The sequence below is a fragment of the Salmo salar genome, chromosome 14, assembly GCF_965601325.2.
Source record: "Salmo salar chromosome 14, fSalSal1, whole genome shotgun sequence".
NCBI lineage: Eukaryota > Metazoa > Chordata > Actinopteri > Salmoniformes > Salmonidae > Salmo > Salmo salar.
This window is the reverse complement of record NC_138304.1, coordinates 69,127,617-69,149,612: the sequence shown is the minus strand read 5'-3', so window position 1 is coordinate 69,149,612 and position 21,996 is coordinate 69,127,617. Positions and strand designations below refer to the sequence as shown.

The 21,996-nt window shown below is 46.6% G+C and overlaps 1 protein-coding gene across 1 annotated transcript in view; it reads right to left on the bottom strand.

The window, feature by feature from the left end:
• Nucleotides 1–21,996, bottom strand: part of LOC106570040 (ephrin type-A receptor 7) — a 199,560-nt gene that overhangs the window by 6,850 nt on the left and 170,714 nt on the right. Inside the window, exons 6-13 of the mRNA XM_082961406.1 lie at nt 21,677–21,801; nt 18,651–18,876; nt 18,232–18,340; nt 9,099–9,154; nt 6,225–6,350; nt 5,802–5,987; nt 3,946–4,007; nt 3,429–3,632 (exon numbers count right to left, since the gene is read on the bottom strand). Of these exons, the coding sequence (XP_082817532.1) occupies nt 3,429–3,632; nt 3,946–4,007; nt 5,802–5,987; nt 6,225–6,350; nt 9,099–9,154; nt 18,232–18,340; nt 18,651–18,876; nt 21,677–21,801 (1,094 nt within the window). The remainder of the gene's footprint in view (nt 1–3,428; nt 3,633–3,945; nt 4,008–5,801; nt 5,988–6,224; nt 6,351–9,098; nt 9,155–18,231; nt 18,341–18,650; nt 18,877–21,676; nt 21,802–21,996) is intronic.

The window sequence follows — 21,996 nt, the reverse complement described above, 5'->3', positions numbered from 1 at the left end:
TGAGGTAGTCACCTGGAATGCATTTCAATTAACAGGTGTGCCTTGTTAAAAGTTAATTTGTAGAATTTCTTTCCTTCTTAATGAGTTTGAGCCAATCAGTTGTGTTGTGACAAGGTAGGGGTGGTATACAGAAGATAGCCCTATTTGGTAAAAGACCAAGTCCATATTATGGCAAGAACAGCTCAAATGTAAATAACAATTTGTTCTTAAACTGACTTACCTAGTTAAATAAAGGTTAAATAAGTCAATTAGTTAAAAAAAATATGCAAAGAGAAAACGGACAGTCCATCATTACTTGAAGACATGAAGGTCAGTCAATCCGGAAAATGTCACGTACTTTAAAAGTTTCTTCAGGTGCAGTCGCAAAAACCATCAAGCGCTATGATGAAACTGGCTCTCATGAGGACCGCCACAGGAAAGGAGGACCCAGAGTTACCTCTAATGAATTTATACTGTGCAGCAGTGTTAACTCCTTCAGAGTTCAAGTAACAAACACATCTCAACACCAACTGTTTAGAGAAGACTGCGTCAATCAGGCCTTCATGGTCGAATTGCTAAAAAAAAAAAAAAATACTAAAGGACACCAATAAGAAGAGACTTGCTTGGACCAAGAAACACGAGCAATGGACATTAGACCGATGGAAATCTGTCCTTTGGTCTGATGAGTCCAAATTTGAGATTTTTTTTGTTCCAACCACCGTGTCTTTGTGAGACGCAGAGTATGTGAACGGATGCTCTCTGCATGTGTGGTTCTCATGTACTCCTTCAAGACTGTTGGAAAAGCATTCCTGGTGAAGATGGTTGAGAGAATGCCTTGAGTGTGCAAAGCTTTCATCAAGGCAAAGGGTGGATACTTTGAAGAATCTGAAATATAAAATAGACTTTGATTTGTTTAAAACTTTTTGGGTTACTACATGATTTCATATGTGTTATTTCATAGTTTTGATGTCTTCACTATTATTCTACATTGTAGAAAATAGTAAAACTAAAGAAAAACCCTTGAATGAGTAGGCGTGTCCAAACTTTTGACTGGTACAGTGGATGTTTTATTGTCACATACACCAGATAGGGTGCAGTGAAATGTTGTTTTACAGGGTCAGCCATAGTAGTACGTGTGCCGAATACAACAGGTGTAGAACTTACAGTGAAATGCTTACTTAAAAACGGCACTGTTTGTTAAGGTCTTTAAGTAAAAAATAGGTATTAGGTAAACAATAGATAAGTAAATAAAAATAAATAAAAACAGTAAAAAATAACAGTAGCGAGGCATTATACAGGTGGTACCGGTACAGAGTCAACGTGCGGGTGCACCGGTTAGTCGTGCTATTTGAGGTAGTATGTACATGTAGGATTAATTAAAGTGACTATGCATAGATGATAAACAGAGAGTAGCAGCAGCGTAAAAAAGGGGCTGGCGGGGGGAGCATAGTCCGGGTAGCCATTTGATTAGCTGTTCAGGAGTCTTATGGCTTGGGGGTAAAAGCTGTTGAGAAGCCTTTTGGTCCTAGACTTGGTGTTCCGGTACAGAGAGAACAGTCTATGACTGGGGTGGCTGGAGTCTTTGAAAAATGTTAAGGCCTTCCTCTGACACCGCCTGGTGTAGAGGTCCTGGATGGCAGGCAGCTTAGCCCCAGTGATGTACTGGGCTGTACACACTATCCTCTGCAGTGCCTTGCGGTCGGAGGCCGAGCAGTTGCCGTACCAGGTAGTGATGCAACCAGTCAGGATGCTCTCGATGTTGCAGCTGTAGAAGGAGGACCCATGCCTGAGGACCCATGACAAATCTTTTTAGTTTCCTGAGGGGGAATAGGCTTTGTCGTGCCCTCTTCACAAGTTTCTTGGTGTGTATGGACCATTCTAGTTTGTTGTTGATGTGGACACCAAGGAACTTGAAGCTCTCAACCTGCTCCACTACAGCCCCATCGTTGAGAATGGGGGCGTGCTCAGTCCTCCTTTTCCTGTAGTCCACAATCATCTCCTTAGTCTTGGTTACGTTGAGGGATAGGTTGTTATTCTGGCACCACCCGGCCAGGTCTCTGACCTCCTCCCTATAGGCTGTCTCGTCGTTGTCGGTGATCAGGCCTACCACTGTTGTGTCGTCTGCAAACTTAATGATGGTGTTGGAGTCGTGCCTGGCCATGCAGTCATGAGTGAACAGGAAGTACAGGAGGGGACTGAGCACGCACCCCTGAGGGACCCCTGTGTTGACGATCAGCGTGGCAGATGTGTTGCCACAAGGGGGCGGCCCGTCAGGAAGTCCAGGATCCAGTTGCAGAGGGAGGTGTTTAGTCCCAGGATCCTTAGCTTAGTGATGAGCTTTGAGGGTACTATGGTGTTGAACGCTGAGCTGTAGTCAATGAATATCATTTTCACATAGGTGTTCCTTTTGTCCAGGTGGGAAAGGGCAGTGTGGAGTGCAATACAGTTTGCATCATCTGTGGATCTGTTAGAGCGGTATGCAAATTGGAGTGGGTCTAGGGTTTCTGGGATGATGGTGTTGATGTGAGCCATGACCAGCCTTTCAAAGCACTTCATGGCTACAGACGTGAGTGCTACAGGTCGGTAGTCATTTAGGGACATGGGCAACCAGTACGAGAGTAGAGTAGTCATTCCTACTGAAATGAATACAATTGAAACACAAGAAACGAAAACCGTTCAGTTATACAACTTATCTCGTCGCGACTTCCACGCTTTGGAAATACAACTGTGCCACAAGGAAAACTTATTTTCTGAATAGCCATTCAAGTTTTACTTCATCGCTACTCCAGAATAGCTCTGGTTTCTGTTGTCGCATCGTTTGAAACGCAGTTGCTCTCAAATCGTCATGTAAATTACAGTCAAATAAAATGTATCCTATACACTGCCTCATTTAAATCTAATCTTGTCGACCAAAAGAGAGTGAAAAAAGGGAGTCGGACAAAGAGAGCGAGAAGGAGAAACCACAGGGAAACACTGATTCATTATAGAAAGTATTTTAAATCAAAGTCTGCACTGCACACACACTGCACATCAGATCCAACACAACGGGGAAATACAAAATGGGCTTCTTTAAAGATGTCAATGTCATTTGAACCTATGATTTTTATAGCATTTTTTTTTTTATAAGATGGGGTTTTTAGATTTATTAGGAGTAATATATTTAACAGGAGAAGATATCAGCCTGTTCTCTCGCCAGTGTGGTCTATATGGGTAAAGACTAAACACGGTAGTAAACAATATGGTTTTCAACAATGTAAATAACAGTACATATCAGTGAGTAGTCTCACCAGCGTGGTGTAGATGGCCTCTATGGGTAAAGAGTAAAGACTATAGGTAGTAATATAATATAAAAAAATAAAATAATTGTAATATATAGTACTAGTTAAAAATATACATATATGTAGTAATATACTTTTTACTAGTAATAGAATATCAGTCAGTATTCTCACCATTGCGCTGTAGATGGCCTCCATCTTGTCCTCTTGGAGGGGTCTGAAGCCAGACACCTTGCAGCCCAGGCTGGCGTTGACCAGCACCTTGTGGGCGGCCAGTCGGCGGTGGACGAAGCCCATCTCTGTCAGGTACTTCATCCCAGAGGCCACGCTCCCCAGCATGTCCATCAACTGGAGCACGGAGAGCTGGCCCTCGTGCTTCTAGAGAGGGGGAGGAGGGTGAGGAGGGGAGGGAGGGAGGGAGGGGAGGGAGGGAGGGAGGGAGGGGGGGTCGATAGTGGGTTAAGGACCATAGAGATGCAATATAATACATTGCAGTTCCAACGGAGAACAAACTCCATTATGAAGGATTAACATGATGGTTAGTTATGTGGCTTATAAGGATACACAATATGCCCCGGGATTTATTTTATACCAACCATCTTACGTAACGTTTGGAAACTAGACCAGGAGTCATGCTGAGGTAAACACTGTTACAAGAGCACACAAAGACACAGTATGCACACACTCTTACCCTGAGGAAGGAGTCCAGGGGCCCGTTGGACATGCTCTCCAACACAATCATCATGGTGTTACCTACACACACACACACACACACACAGACACACACACACACACACACACACACACACACACACACACACACACACACACACACACACACACACACACACACACACACACACACACACACACACACACACACACACACACACACACGTTATTATTATAGTCCAGCTGGCTTGGGGACAGCAGTGGTTATGCACTGCCATTCTTCACCTACTAAGCTGGAGAGGAGCAAGATGGCTTGTGTGCTGCTCTCTCTTATTCACACCAGGTTTAGTGACCACACACACTTCTCACACTCGCTGAGCGCAGGTGGCCAGAGTGTATCAAAACAGTGAAGGGAGAGAAGACCGAAACCTGAGAGGGGGAAAAAGAGAGGACAGTAGGAGTAGGCACTGGGGTAGGAATGAGGGAACGGGAGAGGGGAAAGAACACACAAAAATTAGAAGAAGAGGGGACAGAAAGAGCGCTGGGATAAGGAGGGAGAGACGGTGAGGGAGAGAGAGAGAGAGCAGCCAGCTGAGGAGAAAAGGATGCCACTCCATTAGAAAGACAGGAAGCAGTGACTCCCTTAGCGACCAGGTAGTGTGTGTGTGTGTGTGTGCGTCAGACAGAGATGGAGCAGAGTAACATGGAAACCAAGCACACACACACACACACACACACACACACACACACACACACACACACACACACACACACACACACACACACACACACACACACACACACACACACACACACACACATCTTGCTGGCTGTGATCTAAGTGCCTTATAAATGCACACTATCAGCCTCCCTCAGGCACCCTCTATCCCAAACAGACAGACAGGACTAAAACATTACCCCATCACTCTGGTCTACCACATCATACGTCCACGTTATCATGCAACACTAACATACAGCACTACCGCTTCACTAAATCACTATCATTACTCTGGCTGACTACTCTATCACGCTTCACTACAAGACTAGCTACCTCTTCTTTTCTACCAGACCAACTATCCTGCTGATCCAACCCTCCCCTCCAACATACTACACTAGCACACACTACCCGGTACCCTACACCACTCCCCTATCATGTCCCACCACCTCCCCCTGGTGCCCCCTGCTGGACGTTTAGCAAGCAGCACGTCTCTGTCTCGCTAATGACCCTCGCTGTAGCGCCGGAGCCCTCTGATGGAGGGATGGAGGGAGAGGTGGTGGGGGCTGACAGGTGGGCTGTGGGGGTGGAAGGTGGTCGAATGGCGGGCTAGTGGGGCGTAAGCAACGCAATGCAGGTGATTTGCAATCCGAGGGCGGTGTGTGTGTGCGCGCTTGGGTGTGTGACAGTTTGAATGAGTGTGTATGCACACCTGTGTGTGAGCGTGCACCCGCGTGAGGTGGCGGGGAAGATTAGAGTGGGTTTCAGAGTCCTGCTGTGTCTCTAGCACCAATTACCGTTCCCAACACATCTGCTGCAGTCCTACGGTGCACAGTGTGTGTTCAGGCAGGCAGGCACCAGTCCCATCCAATCCCATTCCTTCCAACGCTGGTTCTACCTCATCTGCCCCTCTGAAACATTACCCCTCTGAAACGCTCCTCACCTCCCTTTCCTTCCTCCTGTCCTTTTCCCCCTCTCCCTTCTCTGCTGGACTTCAACTGCTGTCCGTCTGTCAATGAGTAATCGTTTGGGGTTTGTGCGGTCTGTTCAGTAAATGTTCCCCCGTCAGACAGTTGCCCCCTATAAAGCATAGTAAATAGGAGCTAGGTGTAAACGCATAGGGACTAAGGGTTCATTTGAGAGTTCGGTAACGAGCTCACCGCTGGTGATGACCCCCTCCAGACGGACGATGTTGGAGTGGTCAAACTGTCCCAGTATCCCGGCCTCGCTGAGGAAGGAGCGCCTCTGTTTCTCTGAGCAGCCGGCCCTCAGCGTCTTGATGGCCACCGGAAGCTCCCGCTTGCTGGGCAGCTTGAGACAGCCACGGCACACCTCCCCGAAGTCACCTGCAGGTGGAGACACAGAGACGGGGTTAGATAGCGGACTGCAGTGCTGGTCCATCAGAGAGAGGTGGGGGTGAGTAAGAGATGAGGAGAGAGAGAGAGAGAAAGAGAAAGAAGGAGATAAAAAACAGGGTAAACAGGGAGGGGAGATAGAGGAGTGAAAATTGGCAAAGATAAAATACAGAAGTACAAAGAAAGAGAATATGAGAGTATATGAAAGCCAAAGCACTGTCTCAGTACCTGTGTGGACAATTCTCTCTATCTTGATGCTGGAGTTGTCTAGCTCTTTGGCAAAGGTGAGGACAGCCTGCACCAGGTCCTCACACGTCTCTGGGTCTATGTAGGTCCTCCGGGTCGGGATCTTAACTGTGGGACGCGGACGGTAACGCAAGATTACAACCTGCAACAGTCTACCACAACACCACAGAAACGACAAGCTAGTCCTATTCGTGAATCACAAAACCGTATTTAAAGGCACGCAAAACACATCCCGACATAAGCGGTAATCCGGTGTCGTCCTTCGTTTGACAGCCACTGTATGGATGGTGTTTTAAAATCGGAATCCATCGTTTGTCCCGCACCACCTTCTCACCTACTGCGCTACTTGGGAAAAAAGGGAATCAACCACATCACTGCAAGTCTTATTTGTACAGCTCACGTTTCCTGGAGACAGTAGCTTAGTTCAAGGGGTTTGTCTCTTATGACTTCAGAACTGTTGAGCAAAAACAATAATAATATTCACTAGTAACTAGGGCAGGAAATAATTGGCAGGAAAGAGAAAATCCTGAGGTAAAAGCCTTTGAGTGTCACTTTGTTATCAGTTTCTAACCTCACAAGGCATCCTAAAAACTCTACCTGCAACAAAGGAAGTGATATTCGGTTCCTATCCCACAAGTATCTGTGAACCCACTATATGTCTGTCTTGTAAACTCTTTGCTTTCTAACCTGTAATCCATTATGAAAGGTGTAAAGTTAAAATGATTTGATCTGAACATGCTCCCTTGTAGGGCAAAGCACCTTGTGCAAATGGCTCAGTGACTTTTAGTCACTAGTGATAAATGATGTTCTCTACCCTAAGTCCATTACTAGTCACTAAACCCTATTCGACCCTGACTAGCCCCTCAGCCTTTAACGACTATGTGGCCCATGACCAATGAATGTACACTCTAGCCAATACACTGTTACCACTAGCCAATGGACTTTTCAATACCTATACCTAACCTTTGACCTCTTACGCAGTCACCCCCGCAGTACAAGACAAGTTCCGGGATGAAGTTGCCCTTAGAAACAGATCAGGATGAACCTCAAATTGGACTTCTACTCACTACTTCATTATTCTGAGGATTCAGAACCAGTGGTACTTAGGCCCTACTTCTACCTAAGAAGCCGTGCCTTCCCAGAAGCCTTTGGGCCAGACTGGTTCTGAAATGTGATTACAACTCTAAATCGACCAGGTCTCGACTCACTGTCTCATAAAAGCTTATTGATCACACACACACACACACACACACACACACACACACACACACACACACACACACACACACACACACAGTCTGATTGCAGAGAAAATGAAAGCTACTCCATTCCAGCTGGCCAGTGTTAAGTGGAAGGATCGAATATCCTCTTTTCCAGAGCGATGGGTTTTGTAACCACACAACAGCCCATTGGAGGAGATGTTACATTTATTTAAAGCAGGCCAAACCCACTTTGATTCATTTTTCTCTCTCTCTCTCTCCCTCACTCCCTCCCTGCTTGGGCTTTTTGTGTAGCTGATTCGTTTCAGGGTTAACCGTGTCTTTGTCACAAGCGATTGGGTGGGGGGGGGGGGGGGGAATTAACGGATATTAACACCGCATGACTGCACGAGAGACACACACGCATGAAGGCATGCACACACACACACACACACACACACACACACACACACACACACACACACACACACACACACACACACACACACACACACACGTAATTAGACCCACCGATGGGGGAGGAAACAACTTCATGTTATAACTGATGTGTTAGATGGGCAGCAACATACAGTACAGCATGCTAGAGCAGTGTTGTCCAGGACTACACTACTGTTGGGGATGCTCGAGGTCCAGGGTAGGAAAACACTGTGCTGGAGGGGCTCCCGAGAGACTGTAAATGTATTGTTATCAAGGGGGAGGTGGGGGAGCGAGTATGTGTGTCAGCGTGTGTGTGTTTTTCGCTTTTACTGTGTGTAGATGTCTGTCTGCATTTGTTCACGTCTGAGAGAAAGTGTGTGTGAGCTCGTCAGCTGATGGCGTGTCATTTTCCGGGCATATTTCATTCCCAGTGCACGCATGCACACACGCACGCACGCACACACACGCACGCACGCACGCACACACACACACGCGCACGCACACACACACACACACACACAGGAAAAATGTCAAACCGCCCACAATCTGTCAAACAAAGGCCTTCAAAAAGGTTGATGGAAATACAGAGACACGGGCAACTCTAAAAGTTTGCGACAAACATTAAAATCCTTCCTTCTCGGGGGGGGGGGGGGGGGGGGGGGGGACGGCAAATCATCTGACTGGCCCCCACTCTCTGTCTTCTTACTCCTCCTTCGTTGTCATTGTTCCATCTATCAATTCCCTTCTCCCCGTTCCCCCTCTCATCCTCCTCCATCCCTATTTATTTCCATCTCTCTCCATCACATTCCGCCTCACACACCATCTAATGGACTGGAGCAGTGTGTTCAGTGTAGCCTGAACACACACACACACACACACACACACACACACACACACACACACACACACACACACACACACACACACACACACACACACACACACACACACACACACGTGGAATGAAGCATTAATGGCCACACACAAGTTAATACTTCACAAGTAATCTCTCTCTCTGTCACATGTATGCAGGCAACACACACACACACACACACACACACACACACACACACACACACACACACACACACACACACACACACACACACACACACACACACACACACACACACAGATTCCTCCTCCATCCATAGAGTGCAGACTCAACACACACACACACACATACAGAGAGGGAGAGTGTGTCGCCACAGTTACTCACATTGGAAGTAGAGTTCTTCATCCCCCTCTTGACTGGCCTTGCTGTATCCACATTGTCTGCAGGAAGGGAACAAACAAAGCCACACAGACGTAAAACATCACTAACGATACAAAAATCGATTGATACAAGTCTTCAATCCCTCTTGGAAATGAGAATAGGTTTCTGGACATCAGTGAATTGGAACTTGGATCAATGGTAGAGCCCCCTGTTGTTCAGTGGAACTGGCTGGACAAAACTCACTTCTGAAACTGGGCATCTACTGTGGAAATCAAACCTGCTTTGTTTGAGTGGACACACATGGGCAAACACTCATAGTTTGCACATTTGCACAGGCACACACTCCTGCATAAATACACCCCCCCCCCCCCCACCTAAACCCCCAAACACACGCTCATCTTGTTCTAATGAGCTGTACACACTTCCTGTCACATTGCTCATCTTGTGCCTCCACAGGGGGTCCTAAAGTAGTAAAGTAGAGAGTCTGTCTAATTGGTGGGGCTTTCCAACTCAAGAGAGAGAGTTCAGGGCCTTCCTCTTAACCCTCCTGTTGTGTCCCGGTCGAATTGGAACAAGTTTTTTCTCTGAAAAATGTAGTTCATTTAACCTGATTGTCATAAGGTTCCATGACTTTGTCCACACAGGGCATCTGAACACACAAAACACATTTAGATGATTTTCATAACATTTTGGGTGTTTTATTTAACTTTTGTACACCTGTGGTGTTCCAAGTCAAAAATGACCGGTCATTAGAAATGAATGGGTGGGAATACAATTAGTGTATAAAATTCAGCCCCATGCCCATTCATCAGATGGACACACTTCCTCTCCCAGACCCCCACATGCATGTGTGTTTGAGCACACACACACACACACACACACACACACACACACACACACACACACACACACACACACACACACACACACACACACACACACACACACACACACACACACACACACACACACACACACACACACACACACACACACACACCTCACTCTCCTTCTTGGCTTCCATGGCAACCCCCACAGGAACCTTTCCCCAATAGAATCTTTCCCCATGGGAACCACACCTGTTGGCCTTCTCACAAACAATACACAACAGTGTTTCAATAATATATAGAACTTTTCTCGCAGCTCTGGTATAAAGCTTTTTTGAGGCCTTGCTCACAATTCATTCTGTGGCAGCACAATGACCAAACGATATACAGTATGTGAGGCTCTTGATCATATCTTTGATCATGACACTGGTGAGGAGGAGAGAGGCCAGGAAATTGACAGTGAAGCAGTCTGTGATAAATAGCACAACTTGCCTAGAGAGTTCTCAGCTATACTTTTCGTGGCTGTTTATTTACCACCACAGACAGATGCTGGCACTAAGACCGCACTCAGCCAGCTGTATAAGGAAATAAGCAAACAGGAAACCACTCAACCAGAGGCGGCACTCCTAGTGGCCGGAGACTTTAATGCAGGGAAACTTAAATTAGTTCTACACAATTCCAATCAACATGTTAAATGTGCAACCAGAGGGAAAACAATTCTAGATCACCTGCACACCGCACACAGAGACGCGTACAAAGCTTTCCCTCGCCCTCCATTTGGTAAATCCGACCACAATTCTATCCTCCTTTTTCCAGCTTATAAGCAAAAATTAAAGCAGGAAGCACCAGTGAATCGGTCTATAAAAAAGTGGTCAGATGAAGCAGATGCTAAACTACAGGACTGTTTTGCTATCACAGACTGGAACATGTTCTGGGATTCTTCTGATGGCATTGAGTAGTACACCACATCAGTCACTGGCTTTATCTATAAGTGCATTGAGGACGTCGTCCCCACAGTGACTGTGCATACATACCCCAACCAGAAGCCATGGATTACAGGCAACATTCGCACTGAGCTAAAGGGTAGAGCTCTAACGCAGAAGCTTACAAGAAATCCTGTTATGCCCTGCGACGGACCATCAAACAGGCAAAGCGTCAATACAGGGCTAAGATTGAATCATACTACACCGGCTCCGACGCTCGTCTTATGTGGCAGGGCTTGCAAACTATTACAGACTACAAAGGGAAGCACAGCCGCGAGCTGCCCAGTGACACGAGCCTACCAGACGAGCTAAATCACTTCTATGCTCGCTTTGAGGCATGCATGAGAGCATCAGCTGTTCCCCGGACGACTGTGTGATCACGCTCGCCGTAGCTGACATGAGTAAGACCTTTAAACAGGTCAACATACACAAGGCTGCGGGGCCAGACGGATTACCAGGATGTGTGCTCCGGGCATGTGCTGACCAACTGGCAGGTGTCTTCACTGACATTTTCAACATGTCCCTGATTGAGTCTGTAATACCAACATGTTTCAAGCAGACCACCATAGTCCCTGTGCCCAAGAACACAAAGGCAACCTGCCTAAATGACTACAGACCCGTAGCACTCACGTCTGTAGCCATGAGGTGCTTTGAAAGGCTGGTCATGGCTCACATCAACACCATTATCCCAGAAACCCTAGACCCACTCCAATTTGCATACCGCCCAAACAGATCCACAAATGATGCAATCTCTATTGCACTCCACACTTCCCTTTCCCACCTGGACAAAAGGAACACTTATGTGAGAATGCTATTCATTGACTACAGCTCAGCGTTCAACACCATAGTGCCCTCAAAGCTCATCACTAAGCTAAGGATCCTGGGACTAAACACCTCCCTCTGCAACTGGATCCTGGTCTTCCTGACGGGCTGCCCCTGGGTGGTGAGGGTAGGTAGCAACACATCTGCCACGCTGATCCTCAACACTGGAGCTCCCCAGGGGTGCGTGCTCAGTCCCCTCCTGTACTCCCTCTGTTCACCCACGACTGCATGGCCAGGCACGACTCCAACACCATCATTAAGTTTGCAGACGACACAACAGTGGTAGGCCTGATCACCAACAACGACGAGACAGCCTATAGGGAGGAGGTCAGAGACTTGGCCGGGTGGTGCCAGAATAACAACCTATCCCTCAACGTAACCAAGACTAAGGAGATGATTGTGGACTACAGGAAAAGGAGGACCGAGCAGGCCCCCTGTAGTGGAGCAGGTTGAGAGCTTCAAGTTCCTTGGTGTCCACATCAACAGCAAACTAGAATGGTCCAAACACACCAAGACAGTCGTGAAGAGGGCATGACAAAGCCTATTCCCCCTCAGGAAACTAAAAAGATTTGGCATGGGTCCTGAGATCCTCAAAAGGTTCTACAGCTGCAACATCGAGAGCATCCTGACTGGTTGTATCACTGCCTGGTACGGCAACTGCTCGGCCTCCGACAGCAAGGCACTTCAAAGGGTAGTGTGTACGGCCCAGTACATCACTGGAGCTAAGCTGCCTGCCATCCAGGACCTCTACACCAGGCGGTGTCAGAGGAAGGCCCTAAAAATTGTCAAAGACCCCAGCCACCCCAGTCATAGGCTGTTCTCTCTACTACCGCATGGCAAACGGTACCGGAGTGTCAAGTCTAGGACAAAAAGGCTTCTCAACATTTTTACCCCCAAGCTATAACATTTTACACTTTACATTTTAGTCATTTAGCAGACGCTCTTATCCAGAGCGACTTACAGTAGTGAATGCAAACCATTCATTTCATGCATTATTTATTTATTTATTTGTTTGTTTGTACTGGCCCCCCTATGCATAGTCACTTTAACCATATCTACATGTACATACTACCTCAATCAGCCTGACTAACCGGTGTCTGTATGTAGCCTCGCTACTGTTTATAGCCTCGCTACTTTTATGCCTCGCCACTGTATGTAGCCTGTCTTTTTACTGTTGTTTTATTTCTTTACTTACCTATTGTTCACCTAATACCTTTTTTGCACTATTGGCTAGAGCCTGTAAGTAAGCATTTCACTGTAAGGTCTACACCTGTTCTATTCAGCGCACGTGACAAATAAACTTTGATTTGATTTGTTTAATCTGAGTATTTGTTATAGTCAAAATAATCCATACATTATGTTTTTTTTTACTCAAAAACAAGTTGTATGAGCTCAGGTCAATGAGGCCTACAGGCCATAAATAGAAGTTCAAAACTTGTAATGTTCACAAGAACTTAAGTTGATAAAAAGATCTAACACAACATTAGGTGATAATATATGTATTTATAATCAGCTATAACGAGGCGGTCATTTTGGACCGGGAACACAAAATGAATTAACATGAAACGAACACAACATAAGGGTTAAGACCACCACAGTGAGACATTAAGAACTGAATGGGGACAGCCAGAGCCAGGCATTCTGTTTGGCCACCATGCACGCAGGCATAATAAGGGATTAAGATGAGGACAGAGGCCTTGATGAAGTTACAGTCTGAGTCGAAGGGAAGCATTCAGAGATTGAGTGGTCCATAATTCACAACCAGTTTGACACAAAAGAAAGACACCGGGCCAGGCAGAGCTAAAGGCTAAATATGTGCATACATATATAATAAACACAGGAGGCTGGTGAAGGGAGGACATCTCATAATGATGCCTTGAATGGAGTAAATGGAATGGTGTCCAACACATCGAAACCATGTGTTTAATACCCTTCCATCGATTCCATTCCAGCCATTACTACGAGCCCGTCCTCCCCATTTATGGTGCCACCAGCCGCCTGTGATGTACAATATACAAGAGTCTGTGAGTGCACGTCGTTGTTTCTGTGTGATCGCAGCTGTGCATTAGTGTGTACAATATGTCTGTAGTGTGTGAATGCATGTCCGTGTAAGTGTGGTCTGGCTGTCTGCCGTGTGTGTGTGTGTGTGTGTGTGGTGTGTGTGTGTGTGTGTGTGTGTGTGTGTGTGTGTGTGTGTGTGTGTGTGTGTGTGTGTGTGTGTGTGTGTGTGTGTGTGTGTGTGTGTGCGTGTGTGTGCGTGTGTGTGCGTGTGTTTGTTAATGCGTGCGTCTGTCCACGTGTGTGTGCATGCCTAGTCTGTGTGAGCGTCCTTGTTCAAGTGTGTTAATGCACACGTCAAGCCGTATCACCAGTGCATGCACACAGTGTGATGGGAAAGACAGGTTTGGTGGTGGGGGGGGGGGGGACCTGACACATACAGCTGGGCCAGCGAGAGAGGGGTGGGGAAAATAAGGCAAGCCTATAGGGCCAATCTGTCAGGACCAACCAGCAGACACATGCAGAGAGGGATAGGGCAAGAGAGCAAAAGGCATACAACGGCCTGGTTCCATTTTAGCCCCTACACCTGCAGCTTTCACAGGTCTGAAAGCACAGACAGGTGTAAGCTCCACCTAGCCCTCCAGCATTTCAAGTGGAGCCTCCACTGTAGTGTATACATTTCCATCTGGGAACACCAAATGGGAAGGGGTCCGAATGGAACCAGGCCCAATGTCCTTTTTATTTGACGATTTGATTATTTAACCTCGATGCTGACAGGGAGTCAATGCCGAGACCACGGCCTCTTTCCCAGACGAGCCCTGTTCAGCACCACAATACACATCAACACATTAAAGTACACACTCCAGGAGAGGAGGGACAGCTTCATTGTGTCATCCTCTCTCTGTCTAGACTGGGGCTGGGGGAGGTTGGACTGGGTCAGGCAGGGAAAGAATGAGGGTGAAAGAGAGGAAGAATGGTCTAAACAAAGGGATGACAGGAAGGAGGGAGGAGCGGGGGAGGAGTGCAGACATGCCTGTACCTGGGGGTTGACAGCTGACAGTAGGGAGAAAGAGGAGGAAGAGGAGGAGGAGGAAGAGTGGAGAAGGAGGTGGAGAGCAGCACCACGCTAGTTGGAGCTATGTTGGAGGAGCTGGACGAGAGACTGCTGGGTAGAAGAGAAGAAGGGGAGGGGGCAGGGCTAAGTCACATCCTCTCTCCTCATTGGCTACAGGACAGGTGTAAATGATGTAATAGGACAGGCTGGATGTTAACCAGAAGGTATGCATGGTGCTTTCACCCAGAGCCTAGATACACCGAAGAGTTTGGCAAACTAGGCTTGAGATTTAATTGGCAAAAATACCTTATCTCTTCCAGTGAGTAGCACATTAGACTGCTATGTAGTCTGCCAACATATGGGAAATTCTGCCGAACTCCGTAAAAAAGGCCATTTTAGAGTACTGGGATTGACCTTGTGAAGAGCATAGAGAGCCTCACATGTACTGATATAATAAGGAAAGGGGGGAGATAGGCTGAGGGAGTGAGGGACATAGAGCACTATTGGTCAGGTGTGCAAGGAGGAAGTGAGCAGAACAAAAAGAGGAAATAGAAAAGTAGTGGAGCACAGGGGGCAGATCCAAAATGGAGGAGATTGCTGTCCATTGGAGGAGAACACGGAGTGGACAGCACTGGTATGTACCAGGCGTGCAGCAAGCGAGACAAGGGATTCTTTCCTTCCGTCTCATACACCCCTCCTATGATTGTGTCACAGGCTTTCTATTACGATGATCTATCTTTCTTTTCTTCATACTACTTTTTATTTTTCTCCCTCGATCCCCCTCTCAACTGACTGTGTGACCAACGGTGTCTGTCCGGAGGCAGCAGAGGGGAAACAATCAGTGCTCTGACCAGCCAAGCCTGAGCTTCCTGGAGAGACTAGGGGCTGCTGCTGCTGCCCTGAAACCTTGGCACTATCAAACTCTGTCAAGCAAGAACGAACTCTGTGTGTGTGATGCATCGGTGTGTTCATGCTTATCTAAATTAAAGTAGGAAACTATTTGTTTTTATATGCAGTATGGCAATAACTACGCGTGTCGGTGTCGGTGTGTGCATGATTATGACAAAATCTCCATTATATATGTATGTGTGTGTGTGTGTGTGTGTGTGTTCCAGTAATGTATCCATAACTCGTCTCTAAGAGGAAGGGGGAGGAGGGAGTGTCTGGAGGAAGGGATGGAGGATATTCATGTATACACCATATGACCCCTAGGCAAAACATCTAGCCGACTCCAAACAATTTAAAACCGCTTGATTTGACAGGGCCATTTCATTCAAGTGGACATAATCTATGTGGACAGACAGAGTGTGTGTATGTGTTGGCATACGTGTGTGTGTGTGTGTGTGTGTGTGTGTGTGTGTGTGTGTGTGTGTGTGTGTGTGTGTGTGTGTGTGTGGGCACGCGCACGGGTGTATGTGTGCCCGTCTCAGTGAGCAGATCATCTGTAACTGAAGCCCCGCGGGGATATCGGGGGTCAGCCATATTTGCAAACGAGGAAGCATGGTAATTGAGGTATCAACCCATTTGTCTTTGCCTGTGGTCGAGACATAAAGAGACAGCTAATAACCGTATTCTCATAGACTGATGAATGATGCAAGCGTTCTGGATGAACACTTTGGAATAGATCCATTCTCAGTGAAGCGCAATTGGTTCACGCTGGTAGGGATTCGGGACAGGGCGTCGTGTCCACAGGACTGTGTCCTTGAACGTGTCTATAGGCATGTGTCCATAAAGTACAGTATGTATCTAGGTGAGAGCGTATGGGATTCATAAAGCATGTCGGTGTGAGGGTGGAACTGCGGCCGCGAGGTGCAACCTATCCCTGTGTGGGCGCGCGTGAGGGGCGTGCGATTGACAGTTCCTCCTCGACGTATCACGTTGATGTGAGTGAAGGAACGGGAGACATTTCACCCTCCCTCCATCTAATCCATTTCCATCTACCAGATCAATGTGGAGCAGGAGAAAAATAGAAGGAAATAGATGGTTGCTATAATCAGAGATTCCTCTACACAAATACACTGTCTGAAAGGAGCAATGCTATCAGATCAGGGTGATAGATCTGCTGTGTGTGTGTGTGTGTGTGTGTGTGTGTGTGAGGGAGAGCGTGCAGCGTGGGTGTGTGTGTGTGTGAGGGAGAGCGTGCAGCGTGGGTGTGTGTGTGTGTGTGAGGGAGAGCGTGCAGCGTGGGTGTGTGTGTGTGTGTGAGGGAGAGCGTGCAGCGTGGGTGTGTGTGTGTGTGAGGGAGAGCGAGTGCAGTAAATGTGTGTGTGTGTGTGTGTGTGTGTGTGTGTGTGTGTGTGTGTGTGTGTGTGTGTGTGTGTGTGTGTGTGTGTGTGTGTGTGTGTGTGTGTGTGTGTGTGTGTGTGTGTGTGTGTGTGTGTACATTACATGTTCCTATCTTACTGAGAAGTCTAACATTTTGTGAAGGTTCAGGCGACATGTTAAACACACCGACTGTGAGTGGCTCTGTATAAGAGAGTCAACCAAATGGGTCAAATCTGATTGCGGCCGTGTGTAATTGTGTTCGACTGCGTGGGAGTGTGGTTCTGCATGCCAACACGCTGGGGCACGTGTGTGAGGATGCGGGGGGGAGTGTGTGGGCGTGTGAGGTTTTATTTTTGTTCCTCAATAAACCTGGACAGATGTGAAAGTGTACAGAGATGAAATGCCAAGCAGGAAAAGCACTTTCCATGTCTCCACCGACCTGAATAAAACACACATGCTTTAGACACAATGCCCTTATGGAGTTGCCCTTATGTCATGTAGTTACTACATTGGTAACCAAAGTCCTCAATTGTGCATGACAACTGTAAATAATTGTACAGAAAACGATGAATTGCCAAGTAAGAGGGCAAGCCAAATTCTATTGAAATGACTTAGCTGTATACTGTACGTTACCCGAAGAGGATAGGTCAAATTGAAATCATGAAACTGTCCCTAGTTAAACGATGCAACTGTTTAGCATGGCTACCCCAGCCAGCATTGACAATAGGCCGTCTAATGTTGCTTGTTAAGGCTCTATATTACAGTGGCTCTGAGCACAGCTGATTGAACATGCATTAAAGCTCTTCTCAATGTGATTACATGCTTTGAGGCAGAGTGCTTCTAGTCATTGGATTATTGTAATCAGGATTATGATGGAGTGGCATGATCAGTGACAGAGTGTGTGTGTGTGTTTAGAAGTATGTGTGTGTGTGCATATTATGTGTGTGTGTGTACCTTCTTCAGATGTAATTCTTTGTGTGTGTGTGTGCGCGTGCATGTTGTGTATACCAGTATGAGTGTGTTTGTACTGTGTGTGTTGTGTGTGTGCGTGTACTTTCTTCAGATTGTTTGTGTGTGTGCACGTGCATGTTGTGTATATCTGTATGAGTGTGCCTGCATGCGTGTGTGTGTGCCTGCATGTGTGTGTGTGTGTGTGTGTGTGTGTGTGTGTGTGTGTGAGTGCGTACCTTCTCCAGAGGAGCAGGCCCACTCCCATAGAGAGCAGCATGATGAGGGCGGCCACAGACACCACCACGATGATGATTACTGGGTTCTGCTCACTGGACGCCAGCGCCACTGTGGATTGGAATGGATATATTGTTTAAGAGCAGGCACATGGGAGAACACACACACACACACACACACACAAACACACACACACACACACACACACACACGACAATAAAAGGGACACCCTACCACAGAACAAAAATAAGAGCCTTGCACGTACCCCCCCTCCACACACACACACACACCTCAGTCTTTAGCAAACACAAGGCGGTCATTGTGTGGGCTGGCCGGACGCCGCCACAACCATATCCTAAGCTGCCTCGCGGCGTTGGAAGGAGATAGTGGAGGAAAAGGAGGGAGGAATGGCCATACTCACATTCACCAAGCGTCTGCAGCTCCAGGGGAGCGCTGTAGCCTCCGTAGTCGATGGGAGAGGGGGAGGAGGAAGAGGAGGAGGAAGAGGCGGAGAGGAGGGAGGAGGAGGGGGCCGGGGTGGAGAAGGGGCGGATGAGGAAGACGTAGGTGGTGCCGGGCTTGAGGTTGTTGACACTGATGCGGGTGACTGCCGTCTTGACCGTTGAGTAGCTCTTGTCCTTCTGTTCCTGAATGAGGAAGGAGAGAGAGTGTCAGGAAAGAAAGTTGGAACTACGAGAGCACCAAGCAAGACACAAAAAAAAATACATTTTAACATTGTCCTTCGGAGCTCAGTGGGTAGAGCAAGGCGCTTGCAAAGCCAGGGCAGTGGGTTAGATTTCCAGGACCACATGTCCGTAAAATGTACGCACGCACGCATGACTCAGTCGCTTTGGATAAAATGGCATACACAATTATATTTTAATAATTCACTTTTCCTCCCTTTGTTGATTCCGAGTGGGGTCTATACATGTCATAAGATCACTCAGAGAGCGATGGGCCAGTGTCCTTAACCATCTGCACTGTTGGTTAAGGTCTTTAAGTAAGCATTTCACTGTAAGTTCTACACCTGTTGTATTCGGCACACGTACTACTATGGCTGACCCTGTAAAACAACATTTCACTGCACCTAGCCGGTGTATGGGACAATAAAACATCCACTGTACCAGTCAAAAGTTTGGACACGCCTACTCATTCCAGAGTTTTCTTTATTTTTACTATTTTCTACAATGTAGAATAATAATGAAGACATCAAAACTATGAAATAAACATATGGAACCATGTAGTAACCAGAAAAGCGTAGTAATCAAAATATATTTTATATTTGAGATTCTTCAAAGTAGCCACCCTTTGCTTTGATGACAGCTTTGCAAACTCTTGGCATTCTCTCAACCAGCTTCATGAGGTAGTCACCTGGAATGCATTTCAATTAACAGGTGTGCCTTGTTAAAGGTTAATTTGTAGAATTTCTTTCCTTCTTAATGCATTTGAGCCAATCAGTTGTGTTGTGACAAGGTAGGGGTGGTATACAGAAGATAGCCCTATTTGGTGAAAGACCAAGTCCATATTATGGCAAGAACAGCTCAAATAAGCAAAGAGAAATGACAGTCCATCATTGCTTTAAGACGTGATGCTCAGTCACTCAAGACCTTTAAACATTTCTTCAAGTGCAGTCGCAAAAACCATCAAGCGCTATGATGAAACTGGCTCTCATGAGGACCACCACAGGAAAGGAAGACCCAGAGTTTCCTCTGCATTAAAGTTGACTGCACCTCAGATTGCAGTCCAAATAAATGCTTCACAGTGTTCAAGTAACAGACACATCTCAACAACTGTTCAGAGGAGACTGTGTGAATCAGGCCTTCATGGTCCAACTGCTGCAAAGAAACCACTACTAAAGGACACCAATAATAATAATAATAATAAGAGACTTGCTTGGGCCAAGAAACACGAGCAATGGGCATTAGACCGGTGGAAATCTGTCCTTTGGTCTGATGAGTCCAAATTTGAGATTTTTGGTTCCAACAACCGTGTCTTTGTGGACTGGACTCAGAGTAGGTGAACGGATGATCTCTGCATGTGTGGTTCCCACCATGAAGCATGGAGGAGGAGGTGTGATGGTGCTTTGCTGGTGACACTGTCAGTGATTTATTTGGAATTCAAGGCATACTTAACCAGCATGGCTACCACAGCATTCTGCAGCGATACGCCATCCCATATGGTTTGCGCTTAGTGGGACTATCATGTTTTTCAACAGGACAGTGACCCAACACACCTCCAGGCTGTGTAAGGGCTATTTGACCAAAAAGGAAAGTGATGGAATGTTGCATCAGATGACCTGGCCTCCACAATCACCCGACCTCAACCCAATTGAGAGGGTTTGGGATGAGTTGGACCGCAGAGTGAAGGAAAAGCAGCCAACAAGTGCTCAGCATATGTGGGAACTCCTTCAAGACTGTTGGAAAAGCATTCCAGGTGAAGTTTGCTGAGAGAATGTCAGGAGAGTACAAAGCTGTCATCAAGGTAAAGGGTGGCTATTTGAAGAATCTAAAATATATTTACATTTTTTTAAACTTTTTTGGTTACTACATGGTTCATATGTGTTTTGATGTCTTCATTATTATTCTTCAATATAGAAAATAGTAAAATAAAGAAAAACCCTTGAATGAGTAGGTGTCCAAACCTTTGACTGGTACTGTGTGTGTGTGTGTGTGTGTGTGTATGTGTGTGTGTGTGTGTGTGTGTGTGTGTGTGTGTGTGGTGTGTGTGTGTGTGTGTGTGTATATATATATTTTTTACATTTATATTTTTTATTATTATTATTTGTTTTACATAGGCTCTACTTTAAAGCAGACTTGTGTGATTTAAAATGGCTTTGATTCTAAAGGTTAACGCGTGGCAGTGAAATGACGCGCATAAACCGTCAGCGTCAAAGCAACATAGTGTATGGAGAGAACTCACCCTCATGAAGCTTTAAGGTAGCCAAAGCCCTATGATTTGCATGCATGTCTTTGAACGCGTGCGAGTGTGTGCGTGCAAGTGTGCGCCCCTGTTTGCTTGTCATCGTGTGGTAATGAGGATTTGGAGGTGCGTGCTCTTTAACACCGTCGTACCTGTGGAGAGGAGAGTGAAAAGTGCACACACAGATAGATTGACAGGCGCAATGAGAGTCCCTGTGGAGAGACCATTAATAGTGGACATGGTGGAATTGAGAGATGGATGGCGCTCCCAAGAGTGGGATGTGACGGAGGGAGATAATGAGGTGGCAAAATAATGTAACAGAAAGAGAGATGACTTAAAAGAAGGAGTGGGTCAAGAGATGAGTTGAGAGTGTGACCGAGTTTAGTTGAGAGGGAGAGCGACGGAGTAGAGTCGGTGAATGCGCGAAAGAGTCGTTGCACGAAAGAGCAGACTTGAGATTAAACGTAACGCGATGGAGTTTTTCCAAGTGTCGTTTGTGACGGAGTTGACCAAATATGACGGCGTTACCTTTTCGTAGTACTTGATCTCGTACTCGGTGCGGCTGCTGTTGGGGTAGCTAGGTTCCCTCCACACCAGGGTGAGGCTGCGCTGCTCAATCTTCTCCGCACGAAACTCACTCACCAGCGAGGGCGCTAGTGAGAAAAAGAGAGAAGGGGAAAGGGAGAGAAGAAAATAAATAATGAAATGCATTTGTCAAAGTTCTGTCTTGGACGACTTCATTGAAGTCATAAAAGTGTTATGATGTTAGCAGTGAGTGGAGTGGGTCTCCGTACAGATCTGGGTGAAGATACATCTTTGTATTTATTGATGGCTGGAGGGTGGGTGGA